Source organism: Heteronotia binoei, chromosome 13, assembly GCF_032191835.1.
Source record: "Heteronotia binoei isolate CCM8104 ecotype False Entrance Well chromosome 13, APGP_CSIRO_Hbin_v1, whole genome shotgun sequence".
Lineage (NCBI taxonomy): Eukaryota > Metazoa > Chordata > Lepidosauria > Squamata > Gekkonidae > Heteronotia > Heteronotia binoei.
Genome location: NC_083235.1, coordinates 71,377,644 through 71,395,609, shown reverse-complemented (window position 1 = coordinate 71,395,609; position 17,966 = coordinate 71,377,644). Strand labels below are relative to the sequence as shown.

The window sequence follows — 17,966 nt, the reverse complement described above, 5'->3', positions numbered from 1 at the left end:
AGCTCACGTCGTGAGCAGAGTTTAGGACTGCAGTACTGTAGTGGGCTTAGAAAGGCATAATTCTGCTTATGATTGTGCCTGTAATCATGTATTTTCCATGTAACTCCATGTAGCTCAAAGATCCAATTCAAAACTTGTATTTTGCAGACATGAGAGTGATTCCTAACCCTGCCTACATGAGGGGAAATGCATCACATGGACATGTGGGTCTAATTTGTAAGAACTGCATTAGACTCAAAAGGTCCCTGTACTTAGGCACTTTATTGCTGCTATGATTAGGTAGATACCCCTGGGAAATTTACAGCAGGGTACAATGGAGAACCCCTGGCTTTCGTCCCTAAAAGCTTTAAGTGAGTTAGGACTCTGTTTTACTGATGTTTTGCACGTATGAGCATTTTGCAGAAGGCTTCACATTCTTGGAACAGCATTCCTCCATCACAGAATTCCTGGACTTGTGATGGTCTTGAACAGCTTCCCTGACTGTTTAATGGGATCTTGTGGATCAGGGCTTTTGCTCCAAATGCTATGCTTGTATGAGGGATATAGAGCCAAGATCAAGAGTCTTGTGAAAGAACATACAGCATTGGCACAGCTTTTAAGAAGCTCATGTTGTCTGAGTACTCAAAGTATAATACGCGGGGCTTTTTTGTAGAAAAGGCTCAGCAGGAACTCATTTGCATATTAGGTCACACCCCCTGATATAACTATTGTTTTACACAGGGCTTTTTGTAGAAAAACCCCAGCAAGAACTCATTTGCATACTCATTTGGAACTGCATTGCTGTGCGTTTCTGATAATAAAAAAAAACCCTGATAATACTAAAAATACAGTATGGGTGTTTTCGCACTGACCTTACGCCGGAGCGACGTCCCTCTTCACCGCACAGCGTCTGCGTGGATTTCGCAGTAATTGCTCCGCAGAACCCGGAAGAGCCGCAAAGTCCCGCGGCTTTTGCGTCGCAAATGTAAACTGGTTTTTGGCGGTTTACATTTGCGACGCAAAAGCCACGGGACTTTGCAGCTCTTCCAGGTTCTGCGGAGCAATTAGTACAAAATCCGCGCAGACGGTGCGCGGTGAAGAGGGACGTCGCTCCGGCGTAAGGTCAGTGCGAAAACGCCCTATGAGTCCCAGATAATGCAGTCATGGTTATTTCATATTGCATTATCATGAGAAGGCAGCTAAAATGAACAAAAGGATCTCCCCCAATCTGGTCAACAATTAATCCTTAAATTCATTGCCGTGTGATATGGGCCTTCACATAAACACATACCTCTGCCTTATACTGAATCTGTCAGTGGCTCTCCAGGATTCTCCAGGCAGGGGTCTTTCACATTCCTAATACTTGACCATTTAAACTGAAGATGCCGGTGATTGAACCTAGGACCTTATGCATGCCAAACAGGCGCTCTACTACTGAACCACTGGAGATGACTAACAACTTGGTACCTCAAAAGCACTAGATCAGTTTTCCGTTAGGTCTGGAAAAAATCAATTTTCTAAAATGTCACAAAAAGTAGGCCTTATAGAGGAAGGCAGACCTGATCCCTGCTGAACTTAGCTGTTTCCTTGTTGTAACCCCCCCACACACGCACACACACAGACCTATCTGTCTAGAAAGTACTTTGCATTTCTCATTCATTCTTGCAACATCTCTATACTAACTATGTTTCAATCTTGTCAGCACTGTGTCACACCTACGGAGTAATCTGGTGGGGACACAGGGGCTCTACGCTTCTGGTCTACTTTAGGTCCACCTCCTTGTCTGAACCTCTTCTTTTCAGTATCGCACACACCTGGTAACACACCAAGAGAGATGGTTGATAAAGGCAGGACAGATGAAAGATTCTGTAGATGAGGACCAACAACTTAACCAGTGGGATGAAACTACTATGTGCTGTAGCCAGAACTTTACAATAACAACCACTGCCATGTATAGAGCCATGTCTGGTATATTCCTTACTGTGCAAAGGGACCAAGCTGAGTCATCTTGTCCCTGGAATTCTTTCCAGAACGATGCATTAAAGAAATCCTAGCTTGTTGGGTCATAACTTCCTCTTTCCCTCAAATATGGGCTGGGGAAAAACATGAATGAGAAGGCTAAGGAAGCTTCCATTTTTGGAATCATTGTCTAAAATAAATATGTGTGCGTAGGAGGTGAAGATGCAGGGCTTCTGTCTGTTTGGTGAGTCAGGAACCAGAGAATGCAAGAAGCAACCAAAAGGCAAATGAATAATACACATTCCCCAACTTGGCCAGGATACAACAATGTTTAAAAACTTTTTTCTCCAGTTGCTTTTAGAGTTCCCAAGACCTTTCCTGGAAGGAGGCAACTCCTGTTTTAGTTCCTTTCTCACCACATTCCTGACAAAAAGCATACTCTTTATGCTTGCATTAGCTGCCTTTGTTCTCCTTCGGTGGGGGAAGGCATGGCTCTACTCATTCCAAGCAGGGCCGTGAACATTTTATATGCCTTGCTTGGACCCAGTAAGGGCGTCCTTCCAGTTTGAACAGCCCTGCTGCTTCAGAAGGGCACTAGAGCAGAGGGGGCCAAACTTGCTTAACGTAAAACATTTTTCTGACACAGTGAGAAGTTGTCCATCATTCACTTGTCAAAGGATAGTTGTGTGCACTTCTGTATATGTTAAATGTAAAGTAGAAGAGAGGCGTTTTAAGACTATATACATGCTAGCCATGGAAGGGTTTACCTTTGCTTTAGAAAGCGCCCCCTCATATATATATTTCATGTCCTATAGGGAAACATCCACAGTACTCTCTGTTTCAGGCTCATTCCTTGGGTCCACTTATTCTGTCACTGTGTTTTAAGAAATAGCAGGTGTGCACCCAGGGTTTGTTACGGTGTGGATTTTGGGGAGGCTTGCCAGCTCCACGTTGGGAAATACCTGGAGATTCTGGGGGTGGGGCCTGAAGAGGGTGGGATTTGGAGAAAGGAGGGACTTCAATGGGTATAATGCCATCGAGTCCACCTACCCAAGCATCCATTTTCTCCTGGTGAACTGATCTCTGTCATTTGGAAGTCAGTTGTAATCCCAGGAGATCTCCAGCCACTATCTGGAGGTTGGCAACCCTAAATTAAACTTGCATTGCCTCATTTTTGCTGTGGAGGGAAATAAAAGTTGAACGAGGGATTTATTTAAGGCTGTTTTTCTGAGAGATCAAAGGAGACCTGCCTCTGAGCTGTTATGACTTGTGATATGCGGTGGTTCAGTTTGCTTTGCGATGTGCCTTTGCAATCAGTAACTTGACAGCAAGCCTGTGTTTAATTCTCCTGTTGCAGGAGGAAGACCAAGAATCAGAAACTGAGAAACTGGTGGAGAAGGAACTTGATTCTGAAAATGGTAAGTTCTGGGTTGTATCATGATTGGTGGCAGGGAACCAACGTTCTTTACAGCCAACCAAGCAATTTGGGGAAAGTTGATGTCCCTCCCAAAATATGACGCTTACCCCCTCCCTCTTCTCATAACGTACAAGGAGACTGTGTAGAGCAACTGGAAAACTTTCCAGCGGCAAACCTCAGTTGTATTGCTACCACATTAAAAGAACACCAGAAATCCTACTGGGGGTAGGGGTGGGGAGGGCTGCTGTGCACAGACGCCCACAGTCCCACATACACCAGCCTTGGGATGCAACTGAAGGGACTGATAAAGAACTGTAGTGTTTAAGATCAGAATCCGATATATTCTATGCTCCGGGCCTCTCCCTTGACCCAGTAAAGATGAGAGTCCAGTGAGCTGTTGCTTCCCATTTCTTTCTTCCTAACAGAGAAAGGCACAGGGAGGAGGAAGAATGTGGCAGGCAAGCGTTCCTCTTTGTGTCCATCAGAGCCCTGCATGCTGCGCGTGAGCTGGAGAGTCTGAGTTGAATCCTAGGCTCTACCAAAAGACTAGGGCAACGCTGTCACTTTCTATAAATATGGCTTCCAGTGAAGCAGGCCAGGGCACTGCCACATCCCTCTCAGGGGAAGGCAGAGGATTAACTGCGTGCCCCCAAGCAGCTGATACGCAAAGCAGGCTGCTTCCTCCTCCTGCTTATTGAGCTGTTAATTCTTTCAGTTGCTATGAAAAGCAGGGGAAGAACAAAAGGCAAGACTGCTGCTGGAAATTATATTTTTTTTAGTGAAATAATGGCAGTTTCCCAGGAGACCTGTGTAATAGGGGATCCTTAGGATAAGTTAGGGTGCTGTTGAATTAACTGGGCAAAAGATGGGAAACTGGGTGCTTGCCAAGCCTGTAAATTAATGGCCAAGTGGGTGGATGTCACGTTAAGGCGACTGCCAGACCAGCACTGCCCTTAATTCTGTAAGACTGTATGCAATAGCCAGGCTGTGGGTGCTCTTACAAGATTCTTGCTGCCACCCTATGTCCCTTCTGTGACCCCAGGACACGATTTCCACTTAGCAGTAATTCTAGCTCAACTGAAAAACAGATATTGGGGCTATTGTCATTTCTGTACGGTTACATTTCATCAGTCTAGAATAAGGGAATCCCATGTAGACTTCCTAACTGATTCTAGGTCTGCTGGCAACATTACTTTACAAAAGGATGGACGCTTGGTCACTGCTTGAAACAGTTTCGGTAGATTTTTTTAAATTAAACACAAACAAAAAGTGTCTCCAAAAACACCAGCTCTAGGCATCTCATTAGAATCCCAGTTTTCATTTTATTTAAAATTAAGTTCTAGTCCTCATGGTTTCAGAGAAAATGTTGAAATATAGGGATGTGCATGTTTTGTTTTTTTTAAAAAAATCAGTGTTTTTCAAATTTGGATTTCAGGACAGATCTAAATGCTAATATTCAGATGTATTCAAGTCCCCTGATACCATTCTGGAATTTGGGTTCAATTTGGGGGGGTAAGATTCTATAGGTTCAATTATTCCTTATGGGGGACATTTTCCAGAGAAACTGCAGAGACTGCTATTCAACCAAATGAAACTAAAATTGTGGGAGATCTAGCACAACCTGGCCATTACAGATTCCCCCAAGTTTCAAGCAAACTAGACCAAGGAGTCCAATCCGTAGGACCCTGAACAAGGTATCCCCAGCCATCCTATTTGTCTCTATTGTTTCTTACGGGAGGGGGATATTCAAAAGCCAATAACCAAACACACAGGTCAAATCCAAAAGCCAGTAGCCAAATACACATGCAAACAGAGCCAACAAGCCCAACAGAACCACCATCAAATCTGAGAATCACAGGAGTCACATATTTAAACCAGAAGTGACACGACACTAGCATTCTGCAGAAACTCTGTGATAAAACCATAGCATTTTTGTGAAATGCTAGAGCATGTCTTTATGTCACTTTCAGTTTAAACCAGAAGTTATATAGCGGTGCTGGCATAAAGCTGGTGCACTAGGCCTTGCCCTCACTTGTTCTTGGGGGTTGCCAGCAGCCACCTGGCACCCTTTCATGTCCCTGCCCCTTAACTTCTGCCAGTTGCCAGGCTGTGCCTGCCAACCTTGATGTAAAATAAGTTGCCCATTTTTAGTTCCAAAACGAAAATATTTAAAATCAAGAGCTTTCTTGAAGACCATCTCCATAGTGATATCCCTCAAGATATCACTTGAGAGCTGGTTTGGTGTGGAGAGCTGGTTTGGTGTAGTGGTTAAGTGTGCGGACTCTTATCTGGGAGAACCGGGTTTGATTCCCCACTCCTCCACTTGCACCTGCTAGCATGGCCTTGGGTCAGCCATAGCTCTGGCAGAGGTTGTCCTTGAAAGGGCAGCTGCTGTGAGAGCCCTCTCCAGCCCCACCCACCTCACAGGGTGACTGTTGTGGGGGAGGAAGGTAAAGGAGATTGTGAGCCGCTCTGAGACTCTTTGGAGTGGAGGGCGGGATATAAATCCAATTTCTTCTATCTTCTTCAACATTCCGCTTCAACATGTTTTCAGCTACTACCACCATCTTTTGCTTTACAGCAACTTAAAAAGCCACCCAAATACTACTTGCCAAGTCTGGAAGGGATCTGATCTCTGGAGTGGTTTATCTGGTGTGTTTAAGTGATTAGTCAGTCAGCTAATTAGAAAATGATTACTTGACTAATTTGAGAGGGTAACACAAAACGTTACCCAGATGGTGACATACAAAACATGTGGATGCTTAAGACCTTTTCAGGAAGTTTTTTGCAAATTGTATATTTTATGCAATGATCCTGCTTCAACAACTTGCTAGCATGTATCCCAGCAAGAGTTGCTGAATTTTTAATTGGCCTCTATAGCTGTGCTGTTTACAGTAGTTTGGCAATTACATTCATCTCCATTCCATAAACAACTTTGCAGATCAGAGTAGGCTGGGTCCCTCCCGCCAGTCAAATTGGCAACTCTGAACCTGATGTCTTGTCCCAGCGTCACTAGGGTTGGGCATGTATGAGAGAATCACGGATGCTGGCTTACAAAGGAGCCGTCAAGCAGTTATTGACAGTTTTTTCTTGTAGTTACATTAACTGGAAGAAGATTGATAAACTTATGCAGAACACATTGTTATCCCACTCTTCTACTAAGGAGCTTAAGAGGATATACATGGAGCAGGCCCGTATCTACGAGGGGGCCTGTGGGGGCACAGCCCCCTGACTTCTGGGTGAAGCCCCCTGACTTTGGACCCCCTCCCAGCCCCCAGGGTCTCTGCTCTCTTTCCCGCTGCCCTCCCTTCCCCATCACTCAAATCCTGAGCGGGGTGAGCGGCAGAAGCAGCCCTCAGCATCCGGCTGCCAGTTAAAGGGCCCACCGATCAGCTGATCATTGGGCCCTTTAAATGGGTGGAAGGCCAGGACTGCTTCTGCCACGGGTTGGCCCCTCATGCTGTTTTAGTAGCAGGGAAAGGAGAGCAGCGTTGCTGAGCCAGAAAGCGAGGAGCAGTTTCAGTGCCCCCAGAGGAGTCACCCGAGGCTGGTACCCCACCCCGGCATTGCCGTTGGGGTGCGGAGAGGTGAGACACATCCGGCCTTGTGGCTGCCTGGGCCAGAGTCAGGTCTGTGGCTGCTCTGCACTGCGCCGCTGCCTGAAGGTGCACCCCCTTGCTTACTTGCGGCCAGCCAGTGCCGGGAGGCTGAAGCCGACTCCACTAGGGTGGGAGGGGAAGGATCATGGGTGGAGCAGCTGGGCTTCCCTGCCTGCTGCCGGGCTCAATGCAGTCACCTTTCCCAGTCGGGCTTGACATGGACTTTTTGGGGAAAGGTGCCGAGGTCAAAAGGCTGTTCATTCAACCTCTTCTCCCTACACACTCCGGGTCCCTCCTCCTTCTCCCTGCTAGCACAAGACAGGCTCCGGCTTTTGCACCCCTCTGTGAGAACGCCAGATGGACTCTCTTGCTTTCTTTCCTGCCCGGGCAGCCTTGCAGCCGGTCACTGGCTGTCTTCCGCTCCCTGGGCTGGGTGAAACACAGAGAGAGGGGGCTTTGCAAACCCAGGAGGGGTCGAGCCCACCTCCCCTACCCGCCTGGGTGACTCTCTAGTCATCCAGGATCTCCTCCTAGTCCTCCTGGTTGAGTGGCTGGCACTTCAGAGCTTCCTTTCCAACCTCCCATCACCCTGCCTCCTGGGAGTGCCCCCCACCTCTGCGTTGCAGGCTGGCCCAGGCCCTGTCCACCCTCTTGAGCCTCCCCCCTCAGCGCAGGTATGCAGGGGTTGTGCAGCTGGGGGGAGTGCACTTCAGCCCCAACCCCAGACATGCTCACTCACTCATACGCACTCTCTTTCTCTCCAGGTGAGACCTAGGGATCCCCTGGAATGACTTCTCTCCAGACTACAGAGATCAGTTCCCACAGAGAAAAATGGCTGCTTTGGAGGGTGAACTCTATGGCATTGTGCCCCACTGAGGTCCCTGAGTGATAGGGAAGAGAGGGCAGCAGCGATGAGAGTGGCAGGGAGGGAAGAGAAGAGTCTTCTCTTCCCTACCTGCCATTCTCATCCCCGTTGCCCTCCCTTCCCTGCCACTCAAATAGTGTGTGGGGCCCTTTAACTCGCAGGGGGAGGCTGCTTTTGCTGCCAGCCCCATGTGCTATTTGAGTGGTCTGCTCGTTGCTGCTGCTCTCCCTTCCCCGTCACCCACAGGGTGGGCAGTACTTTGATTTGAAGGGAACCAAAGAGAAGGCTATGGGGTGGGGCTGCTGAGTGCCCCCTGAAAAATTCAGAGGCCCCCCTACCTTCCGTATCCTGGCTACAGCGCTGACATGGAGGCTAGCTGTTTTTATCCCGTGCCCAATCTTTTGATGCAGGTTAGGCCAAAAGACAGCAACTTGTCGAAGACCAGTGAGATGGCTTTGCAACAGACCAGGAATTTTGACTCATGGGATTCCCCATCTAAGGCCAACTGGCTGCACTGTCATCTGAACATTTAAGTGCTACTCTTTTCCCCTCCCCACTGATCAATACATCATCGCTGCTCATTTCTTGCTGTGTCCATGCTGTGTCTGTCTTGCAAAAAAGGGGGACGAGCACAGATGGACCCTCCTTGTCCCACTTTGTTATTGTCCCCTTTAGGCTCCATGCATATCTGTAATCCTATTGGCTCAGGAGGATTATAATACTTATGGACCATTTTTAATCCTCACACATCATGGCCACATGGCCAGGGGAAGAGGAGGAGGAGAAGAAGGAGGAGAAGGAGGAGGAGGAGGAGGAGGAGGAGGAGGAGAAGAAGAAGAAGAAGAAGAAGAAGAAGAAGAAGAAGAAGAAGAAGAAGAAGAAGAAGAAGAAGAAGAAGAAGAAGAAGAAGAAGAAGAAGCAGCAGCAGCAGCAGCAGCAGCAGCAGCAGCAGCAGCAGCACTGTACATGAAATTTGCTGAAGCTCATAACAGAAACTAGGAGTTGCTCCCATTTCTTTACTGGTCCTGATCCTCTAACTGCATGTTCACATTAGAAACTAAGCACATGTATGTTATCTTCATGACAGGAAGTTTCTTCTGGTCCGTTCCTGTGTATTGCACTGCTGTAATAAACACGGGAGCAGAGACAAGGTGGCACTCCTAAAAGTGTTGCCTGGAGAACACTAGAATTCCCGCATTCAATCAGTTAGAAGGCTTTTGTGTCTTAATACAATTTTATCCAGAGCAGTTGAACTTTGCTGAGCAGTTACAAGGAACAATCTCTAGGAACTTTTGCTTCAAAGTTTCCAGATGCAACAGGAAGGAGGGTGCCGGTGCCTTTAATAGTTCCTCTGTATAAAGGAGCATTTCACACCTACAGAGCAGAAGGGGAAATCCAGCTCTTGAATCTTCACTTGCAATGCAAGTGTTAAGGGAACTGGAGCCCATTCAGAAGACAAAAATCAGCTTCCCTTATGTAACCCAGTAAACATCTGGCTACATAAATCTCACTGTTTCTGAATTTTTCCAGATGAAGAAATAAGGTTGGTTCAAATAACGACAGACCTTTGTGACTTGCGTAGCAGCCAGTCTACTTAGAAGTTGCTCCAAAGATAGTAAACTTTTAAAGATTATCTATTTTAGTATCAAATTGAAATGTAGTAACTTACAATCACATGGATAACTGAAGTGTCAGTGCTGTGTCTACAGCAACCTTTCTAATAACAGTTTCTTCAGCTGTTCCGATTACTGTTCCAGAAAGAGTAATTGAAACACTGTCAGATTCTAGCAGGTTGGTGCCCAGTAAAATGAGAAAGTCCAAAGCAAGCTCTTAAGGACTTGCAGAACACCTTTCTTCTCTTAACGCTATGGAGCAGCTCTTTCACTACTGTTGCTTAGTATTTGACATTCTTTCTTTCAGTTTGGGCCTGTAAACAAGTGATTAGAAATCTCAGTTGGCCTCCGGGCTACAACTTTCTGTTGTGGGCTGGCTGACTGAAAGAGTTTGCAGTGGATATAACACAGGAACAATGTTATTTAACTGCATGCACCGAGTATAGACCAATTGGAGCCATTCTCTCAAACTTCATCTCCCATTCCCTTTTTTAAAATAAGGAACTAAAACGATAGCCATCAGCTTGAAAGAGATAGTAACATGGTTACAATGGAACTGGACAAATAAATTATATAGCTGAGGCAGACTGTGTAGGTGTCTCCTGCTATGTGTGTGTGAGGTGAACCTTTCGCGTGCAGCATGGTAGGTAATTAAGGCGAGTTCTCATGGGAGATTGCAGAGCTATTCTTCCTTGGTAAGGTTCAAATGGATGATGTGGCAAAAGCCAAAGATGACAGGGCTTCTGAATCCTTAATAACTGTTTAGAAGAGGGAGTTTTGCCGTTGTTGTTTTGCAGGTTTGAACAGGGCCTCTGACAAGGGGGAATGAGGAGACAAAATTTTGGAGGCACAAGTAGGGTTGCCAAGTCCAACCCCAGAAATATCTGGGGACTTTGGGAGTGGAGCCAGGAGACTTTGGGGTGGAGCTAGGGGGAGGGGGGGGAAACGGCGCCGGGGAGCGTGGCCAGCCGCCCCGTCTCGGAGTTGGCGACGCCGCTGTGCCACTGCCGCCTCTTCTCTGCTCGCCGTGGCTGCTCCTCCGAGATGGGCTCAGGCTGAGCCCATCTCGGAGGAGCAGCCACGGCGAGAGGAGAAGAGGCGGCAGCGGCGCGGCGGCCTCACCCGCTCTGCTCCGCCTCTGGGGTGGAATCGGAGTGGGGGGGTGGAGGCGGGCCGGGGGCGTGGCGAGCCACAAATCCGGGTCCTAGAAGGGCCCGGATTCATGGCTCGCCATGCTCCTGGCCTGCCTCTGCCCTCCCCTGGTTTTGCCTGTGCTGCTGCCGCCTCTTGGCTGCTCCTCCGAGATGGGCTCAGCCTGGGCCCATCTCGAAGGAGCAGCTGCGGTGGGCGGGGAGGAGGCGGCGCGGCGGCCTCGCCCGCTCTGGGATGGGGTGGCTCGCCATGCTCCCCGGCGCCGTTTCCTCCCCTCCCCCCGCTTCCGTTTTTTTTGGGAGCGGGGGAAGAGAGTGGAAATCCTGGGGTCCCCCGCCAGGGCGGGAGGGTTGGGAAGCCTAGGCACAAGTCAGCTGGATGGCCCCTGAAACCAGCAATGTGCTATATTTGCAGAGCAGGCATTCCCCTTCCCCCCCCCCCCAAATTTTCCTAGTGCAGTTCTGGCTGCAGCCGCTAGGAATTCAGGCAAGACAGAGCACAGCAAAGAGCTCCTGAGCCTTTCTGCAAAGTTTACTGGGGGTGCGGTCAGATGAACTGTTTGATCGGATATCATCTCATCACTGTTAGCCTGCAGACTGTCTATATCCTGTTCCCCAGTCATCCCCTCCCCCCATTGTCACCACTGTCCAGTTGCGAATTTTGCAACACTGAGGAGAGCCCAGAGTTTATGGATGTTTCCAGATGTCTGAACTCTCACTTGCAAACTCAAGCTGTTTGGGAAGTCTGAAACATCCATCCAGTTTTTGCTGTTTAAAAAAAAACAGTTAGTGCTGCTATATTTTGTTGGGATCAGGAGCTCCTGAGGGGGTTGTATTTGAGCAACAAATTCAATGAAACAAATTCTTTCTCCTGTTTTTTGTGGTGGGACAGTGGTGGAAATAGTCCCTACTTAGCTTTCTGTACTGGCTGCCATGATCTTGCCTCTGGAACTTAACTCCAAGCCATGTCACAATATTCCTCTGGCAGGAAAGTTTGCAGGCTAAACATAAGAAGTCCAAAAGAAGTCTCCTCAGGATCCTGAAGAAGTCTCCTGAAGTCTCCTCAGGATCCATATTTTTGAGGTTGACCAATCTGACAGCCAAGATTCAAAGAAGATTAGGAAAAGGAGTGAGTTCAGGCAGAAAAGGGAGTGATTGCTGACAAACGACAGTCGAACCAATGAGATCACGGTATTTGGCGGAGGGATTGCTGAGCTGTCAAAAAGGAACAGTGCTTTGAATATGTGCTTCTGAGCATGTACGAAAACCAAATTTTAAAAAAGGATGCTGCCTGCCCACTCCATGGTTACTGCGCAGTAATAATATGCAATAATCTGACTGTGCAGCAATAGCCTGAACAGTCAGCCATGGGGTTAGCATGCAGTGCAGCAGGTTAAGGGTAGATGTTTGGATGAAACTCTTTGGCACAAAAAAGCGGGGGGGGGGGGGGATAAAATTAGAAGCACAGCAAAAGCCACCAAGCCTGTCTTCTGACCGCGGCCTGGGAAGAACCCATTTGCTGATCAGATCTTGCTAAACCCCTCATCAGACAAACCAGCCCTGGAGCAATGGAAGACCAGCCAGGACAGGGTGCTGCCTCCTAACAGGGTCTAGAGCCTAGTTTGGTGTAGTGGTTAAGTCTGCGGACTCTTCTCTGGGAGAACCGGGTTTGATTCCCCCCTCCTCCACTTGCAGCTGCTGGAATGGCCTTGGGTCAGCCAGAGCTCTAACAGAGAGCCAGTTTGGTGCGGTGGTTAAGAGCACGGACTCTTATCTGGGAGAACCGGGTTTGATTCCCCCCTCTTCCACTTGCAGCTGCTGGAATGGCCTTGGGTCAGCCAGAGCTCTGGCAGAGGTTGTCCTTGAAAGGGCAGCTGTTGGGAGAGCCCTCTCCAGCCCCACCCACCTCACAGGGTGTCTGTTGTGGGGGGAGAACTGGGTTTGATTCCCCACTCCTCCACCTGCACCTGCTGGCATGGCCTTGGGTCAGCCATAGCTCTGGCAGAGGTTGTCCTTGAAAGGGCAGCTGCTGGGAGAGCCCTCTCCAGCCCCACCCACCTCACAGGGTGTCTGTTGTGGGGGGAGAACCGGGTTTGATTCCCCACTCTTCCACCTGCACCTGCTGGAATGGCCTTGGGTCAACCTCTGGCAGAGGTTGTCCTTGAAAGGGCAACTGCTGTGAGAGCCTCTCCAGCCCCACCCACCTCACAGGGTGTCTGTTGTGGGGGACGAAGGTAAAGGAGATTGTGAGCCACTCTGAGACACTTAGTGAAGGGTGGAATATAAATCCAATGTCGTCTTCTTCCTGTTGCCTTTAGTTCCACCCACCTCCTGCACAGCCAGATCTTGCCAGGGCAGCCTTGTTAGTGTAAGCTAGCAAAAAACAAACTACCCCAACTTCTAATTTTACTCTCCCCTCCCTTTATTTTTCAGTATTAAATACTGCCTCACTCATCCTGGTTGGCAACTTAGAATGTATTTATTATTAGTATAGAAGCAAATCACTTTTAATATTATGGACAGGGAGGAGGAGTTACTATTTCCCCATAATCTATTAAAGTAGTAAAAGGATGCTCCCCCTTCACCCTTAACATGCCTTAATCTGCCTCAGTGGTAACAAATTAGGGGGGAAAGTTGGAATTTATTTATATTCCACTTTTATCCTCGGGAGGGGGAGCCAAAATAACTTTCATTGTTTTCCTTTTTTCTGTTTTATCCTCACAACCACCCTGTGAGGTAGGTTAGGCTGAGTGGGAGTGACGGGCCAAAGGTCACTCAGCAAGCTAAGTGGGGATTTGAACCTGGGTTTCCCAGATCCTGGTCAGCACTTCAACCACTGCACAACCTTGGTTTACATTGCAAATAGCATGGGGATCTGTCGATAACCTGGGCCAAAATCATCCATTCCCTTTCATTTTTGGAATGAAACTCTGTAAGGATCTACCAAAGGCAGATGAAATGGTTCCTTAGGTACACCGGTAGTGAGGGCAGGGACTCTGTGAGCCTTTAGTCCCTTGAGCAGATATAAAAACTTTGGCATACAAGACACTGGCATTGCACAAGTATACACGGCTGTTCTTTCCCCTCCATGCCTTGAAGGAAAGCATTCAATAACAATTCAGGCCTATTAAGGGGCTAGGTAAGGCCAAGAAGTGGAGGCCTCCAGCAGAACCACATGCTCTTGCATTGTTAGCCAGCAAATGTGCTTTCCTAATGTGCTGTGTTCTCATGCATTTGTTCTGCCTGCAGCACCCCAGATTTTAAGCATCTGTCCCTTGCAAATGGATGTATCTGCTTGCACATCCTTAGCTCTGTGGAGAGCAGCCCTTTTTATGATAGTTTGAATGGCTGCGTGTGCGCGCACATGTGCCTTTTGTCCCCAGTGAGAACTTGAGTTTGGGTAAACATTCAGCAGGAGCTTGCGGCAACTTTCAGCACTAGATGTCCTTGCTGAATCAGCTTTCGGCCAATCAGTTTCAGTGTGCCTGACTAGATATGCAGAACTGTGTCAAAAACATTTATTCCTCTGTCTCACATATGTACCACTAGAGTTGCCAGGTCCATCCTGGCCACTGGTAGGGGGTGGAGAGGTAGAGTTGCTAGATTTTGATTGGGAAACTCCTGGAGATTGGAGGATGGAGCCTGGGGAGGATGGGATTACAGTGAATTACAATGCCATAGAGTCCACCCTCCCAAGCATCCATTTTCTCCAGGGGAACTGATCTCTGTAGTCTGGAGACAAGCTGTAATTCTGGAGGATCCCCAAGTCCCACCTGGAGGCTGCCATCCCTAATACCCCATCTTTCCTCCAAGAAACTCAGGCAGCATTCATACTTTTATGCAATCCCCATTTCCTCGTGGGCAGACCTTCCAGCCATGCTATCTCTGTTGATTCCCTTTGGATGAAAGAGAGCACTGAAGACTTTTGTTGCTTTGAACAAAAGAGGCATTTCTGAAACTAGTGGCCCCCCTAAACCACATCAGATCATGAGAGAGAGAGAGAGAGAAAGAGTCTGTGTGTGTTCGGTCAACTCACAGCTCTGTCTGTGTGCCTTTTTTTCAAATTCAGACCTGTCATCTCTTTCCACACTGGTTCCTCCCTTCTGCTAATATTAGCCATGATGGATATCTCCTCACTCCAGTGCCAGAGACAGTATGCTTCTTTGTATCAGTTGCTGAGAAGTATGGGCAGGTGGATGGTATTGCAGTCATCCTGCTTGTGGGCTTTCTAGAGACAGCTGGGTGGCCACTGTGAGGATCAGATGCTGGACTTGGAGGGCCTTTGGTCTGATTCAGCGTGGCTCTTCTTAGGTTCTTATATTCTTAGCACACCTTCTTCAAGACTTGATGTTATTTAACAAAGCTAACAATCAGCCACTTAGCACCCACTGGAGATATGGCAGCCATTCTTCCTAAGAAAGGAAAGATTATGACTAGTTTAGACGAGCTGATAGAGTTTAATAAAATTATACATTTGCGTTGGTGACTAGGGAGAACTTTCTGTCTTCTATAATACATAACTGTAGTACAATCCTACATCATAATAATATTATCAACAAAGTCACCAACAGAATCAGCAACACATGTAAGAAAATAAGTACATTCAGCAAAAATTTAGTAAAAATTCATCGCCTTGACAAACTAATTTCCATGACGCAGGCATAATTACTAATAAAAATTAATAATAAAATAATAATAAACAATTAATTTAAAATTTTAACAGGTGCTGAAGTGTAACATTTAGCTACCCCAAGGATGGTTTCTTTGGAATGATCAGAAAGGAGAAGGAATATGTAAAATTTGTCTTCAGATGTATTAAATTGAGACTGTGGGAATCGGAGGAAACGAAATTACGGCCAACAGACCCTTATATTTGCTCTCCAGCTTCCTTAGGTCTCTATGCTTTCTGTGGCAAAATGCCCAATTATCTATCCGACTTAACCATTCCAAGTCATCGCAGGGCATTTATGTTGGCTAGACTAAATGCGTTTCCCTCCAAAGTTTTACAAGGGAGATATCAGCGAGTGCCTTTAGCCGACAGACTTTGCTCCTGTGGAGCGAATACTCCCAACTCAATCCAGCATATATTGCTTGATTGTTCTTTTTACCATAACCTCCGTAAAGATTTATTTGGCAGTCTTTCTTTTTCCCCAGATTTGTCTATTCTGCCACCCTGTTATTATTTATTGAGTGATACTGAGGGGGTGGTTAGCGAGGCTGTGGCAAAATTTCTGGCTGACATCCTTCAATTTAATTCTGACCACGTTTGAATGCATCTGTAAGCTCGGTTTCATTTTGATTTTATCTCCAATGTTTAAATTTTTATATTCTGTGTATTTTTATTTGAATCTATTATGCCATTAAAGGTTTGGTATGGTATGGTATAAAATTTGTCAGATCTGCCTGGAAAATTGGATAGAATTAGGGTGAAATATAAGGAATGAATGTTCTTTTTGATTGGTAAGGACAGACAAGCAAGGCCGGCTCTGCCACGAGGCAAATGAGGCTATTGTTTTAAATAAATGAAATAAATAATGAAATTGAAATTTGCTTCCACTGAATTAAGTGACGGCCACTAGATTAATAGAGGATAGGTCTATCATGGCTACCGCCCTTGTGATTAAATAGAGCTTCCATAGTCAGTCAGCAAACCACTGTGATAAGAAGGAACATCTGAGGAAAAGCCTTGCCTTCTACGTCCTATTTATTGGCCCTCCAGAGCAATTGGTTAGCCAGGGTATGAAACAGAACGCTGAGCTAGCTGGATCAGTGGTGTGAACCAGCAGAGCACCTTGTAGGTTCTTATAGCAAAGATACCTTAAGTTTCTAGTGCTCTTTTAACTCCAAAGGAAATGAACTGCAGTAGCTTCTTTGAACATTCTTTTGAAAGCAAAACAAGCATGTGATCATGCTTTAAGCAACCCAAATGCAGAATAGGAAATACTTTCTTATTTTTGTATCCTTGACAGATGGTGAGGCCGGGTTTTCTTTAACTCCATACATCGCTGGGATATGACCGCTGATATGTATGAATGGCTGTTTGAATCACTCTTTCTAGCATTTATTGAGGAACTCCAAGATCAGTGACCCATTACAGCCCCTTTTCAAGGTCTCTTTTTGTGTGTAATAATTAAATGAGCTAAATTTCTGTTCATTTCCAGTTGATCAGGCATGTATGCCTGCTAGGGAACAGCATTGGTTTTTCCATGAAGGGAAATGACACTTTACAAAACTGAATTTTTTGATGCTCCTTGTGGAGTATTGTCTCCTGGAGAGCTGGCCAGCAGCCCAGAGCCTTTCCTATATATTTTACCAATTTTTATCTGTTTTTTCTCTAGTTAGAAGAGGAAGTCCATTTGTGGGCACATCAACTCACCTTTTTACAAATGCTATTGCCTCCAGCGGGAAAGACAATGAGATGGGTCTTCCCCCTTTCTCTCACCTCTTCAGGCAGAAAGCAGCAGGTTGGAAGGTGCAAAATGCTGGATATTCTTTAGGAAGCCATTTTCTGGAGATAGGGTTCCCAAGTCCCCCATGACCTCTGGTGGGGGATGTTTTGCGCATGCGCAATACATGCACAGCACGATGACATCACCCAGAAGAGATGTCATCATGCTGGTGATGTCGGGGGAGGTTCCCCCCCACCAGCCCAGTGTAGGCCGGTGGGTTGGGAACCTCCGGGTGGGAGAACCCCCGCCCAGCCAGGGAGCTTAGCAGCCCTACCTGGAGATAGGGTTGCCAATCCCCAGGTGGGGGCAGGGGATCCCCCAGTTTGGAGACCCTCCCCCCGCTTCAGGGTCGTCAGAAAGCGGGGGGAGGGGAGGGAAATGTCTGCTGGGAACTCTGTTATTCCCTATGGAGATTTATTCCCATAGATAATCATGGAGAATTGATCCGCGGGTATCTGGGGGGGGGCTGTTTTTTGGGGTGGAGGCACCAAATTTTCAGTATAGCATCTGGTGCCTCTCCCCAAAATACCCCCCAAGTTTCAAAAAGATTGGACCAGGGGATCCAATTTTATGAGCTCCCAAAGAAGGTGCCCCTATCCTTCATTATTTCCTATTGAAGGAAGGCATTGAAAAGGTGTGCCGTCCCTTTAAATGTGATGGCCAGAACTCCCTTTGGAGTTCAATTATGCTTGTCACAGCCTTGAGCTTTGCTCCACCCCCAAAGTCTCCTGGCTCCACCCCCGAAGTCCCCAGATATTTCTTGAATTGGACTTGGCAACCCTACCTGGAGACCATAGAAAAAGAAGCCTTGGCCTGGGCTGACTGGGGTCAAGTGGTTGGAGACACAGGGTTAATAAAACCTCCTTGATAGAAGAAGTTGCTCTGTTTCCTTGGGAGTGCAGCTGACAGGAGAATTCTAAGTTGGGGCCTACAA

At 47.1% G+C, this 17,966-nt stretch overlaps 1 protein-coding gene across 1 annotated transcript in view; it reads left to right on the top strand.

Moving 5' to 3' along the window:
• Window positions 1–17,966, top strand: part of MXRA7 (matrix remodeling associated 7) — a 99,046-nt gene that overhangs the window by 38,920 nt on the left and 42,160 nt on the right. Inside the window, exon 2 of the mRNA XM_060253498.1 lies at window positions 3,296–3,356. Coding sequence (XP_060109481.1) covers window positions 3,296–3,356 — 61 coding nt within the window. The remainder of the gene's footprint in view (window positions 1–3,295; window positions 3,357–17,966) is intronic.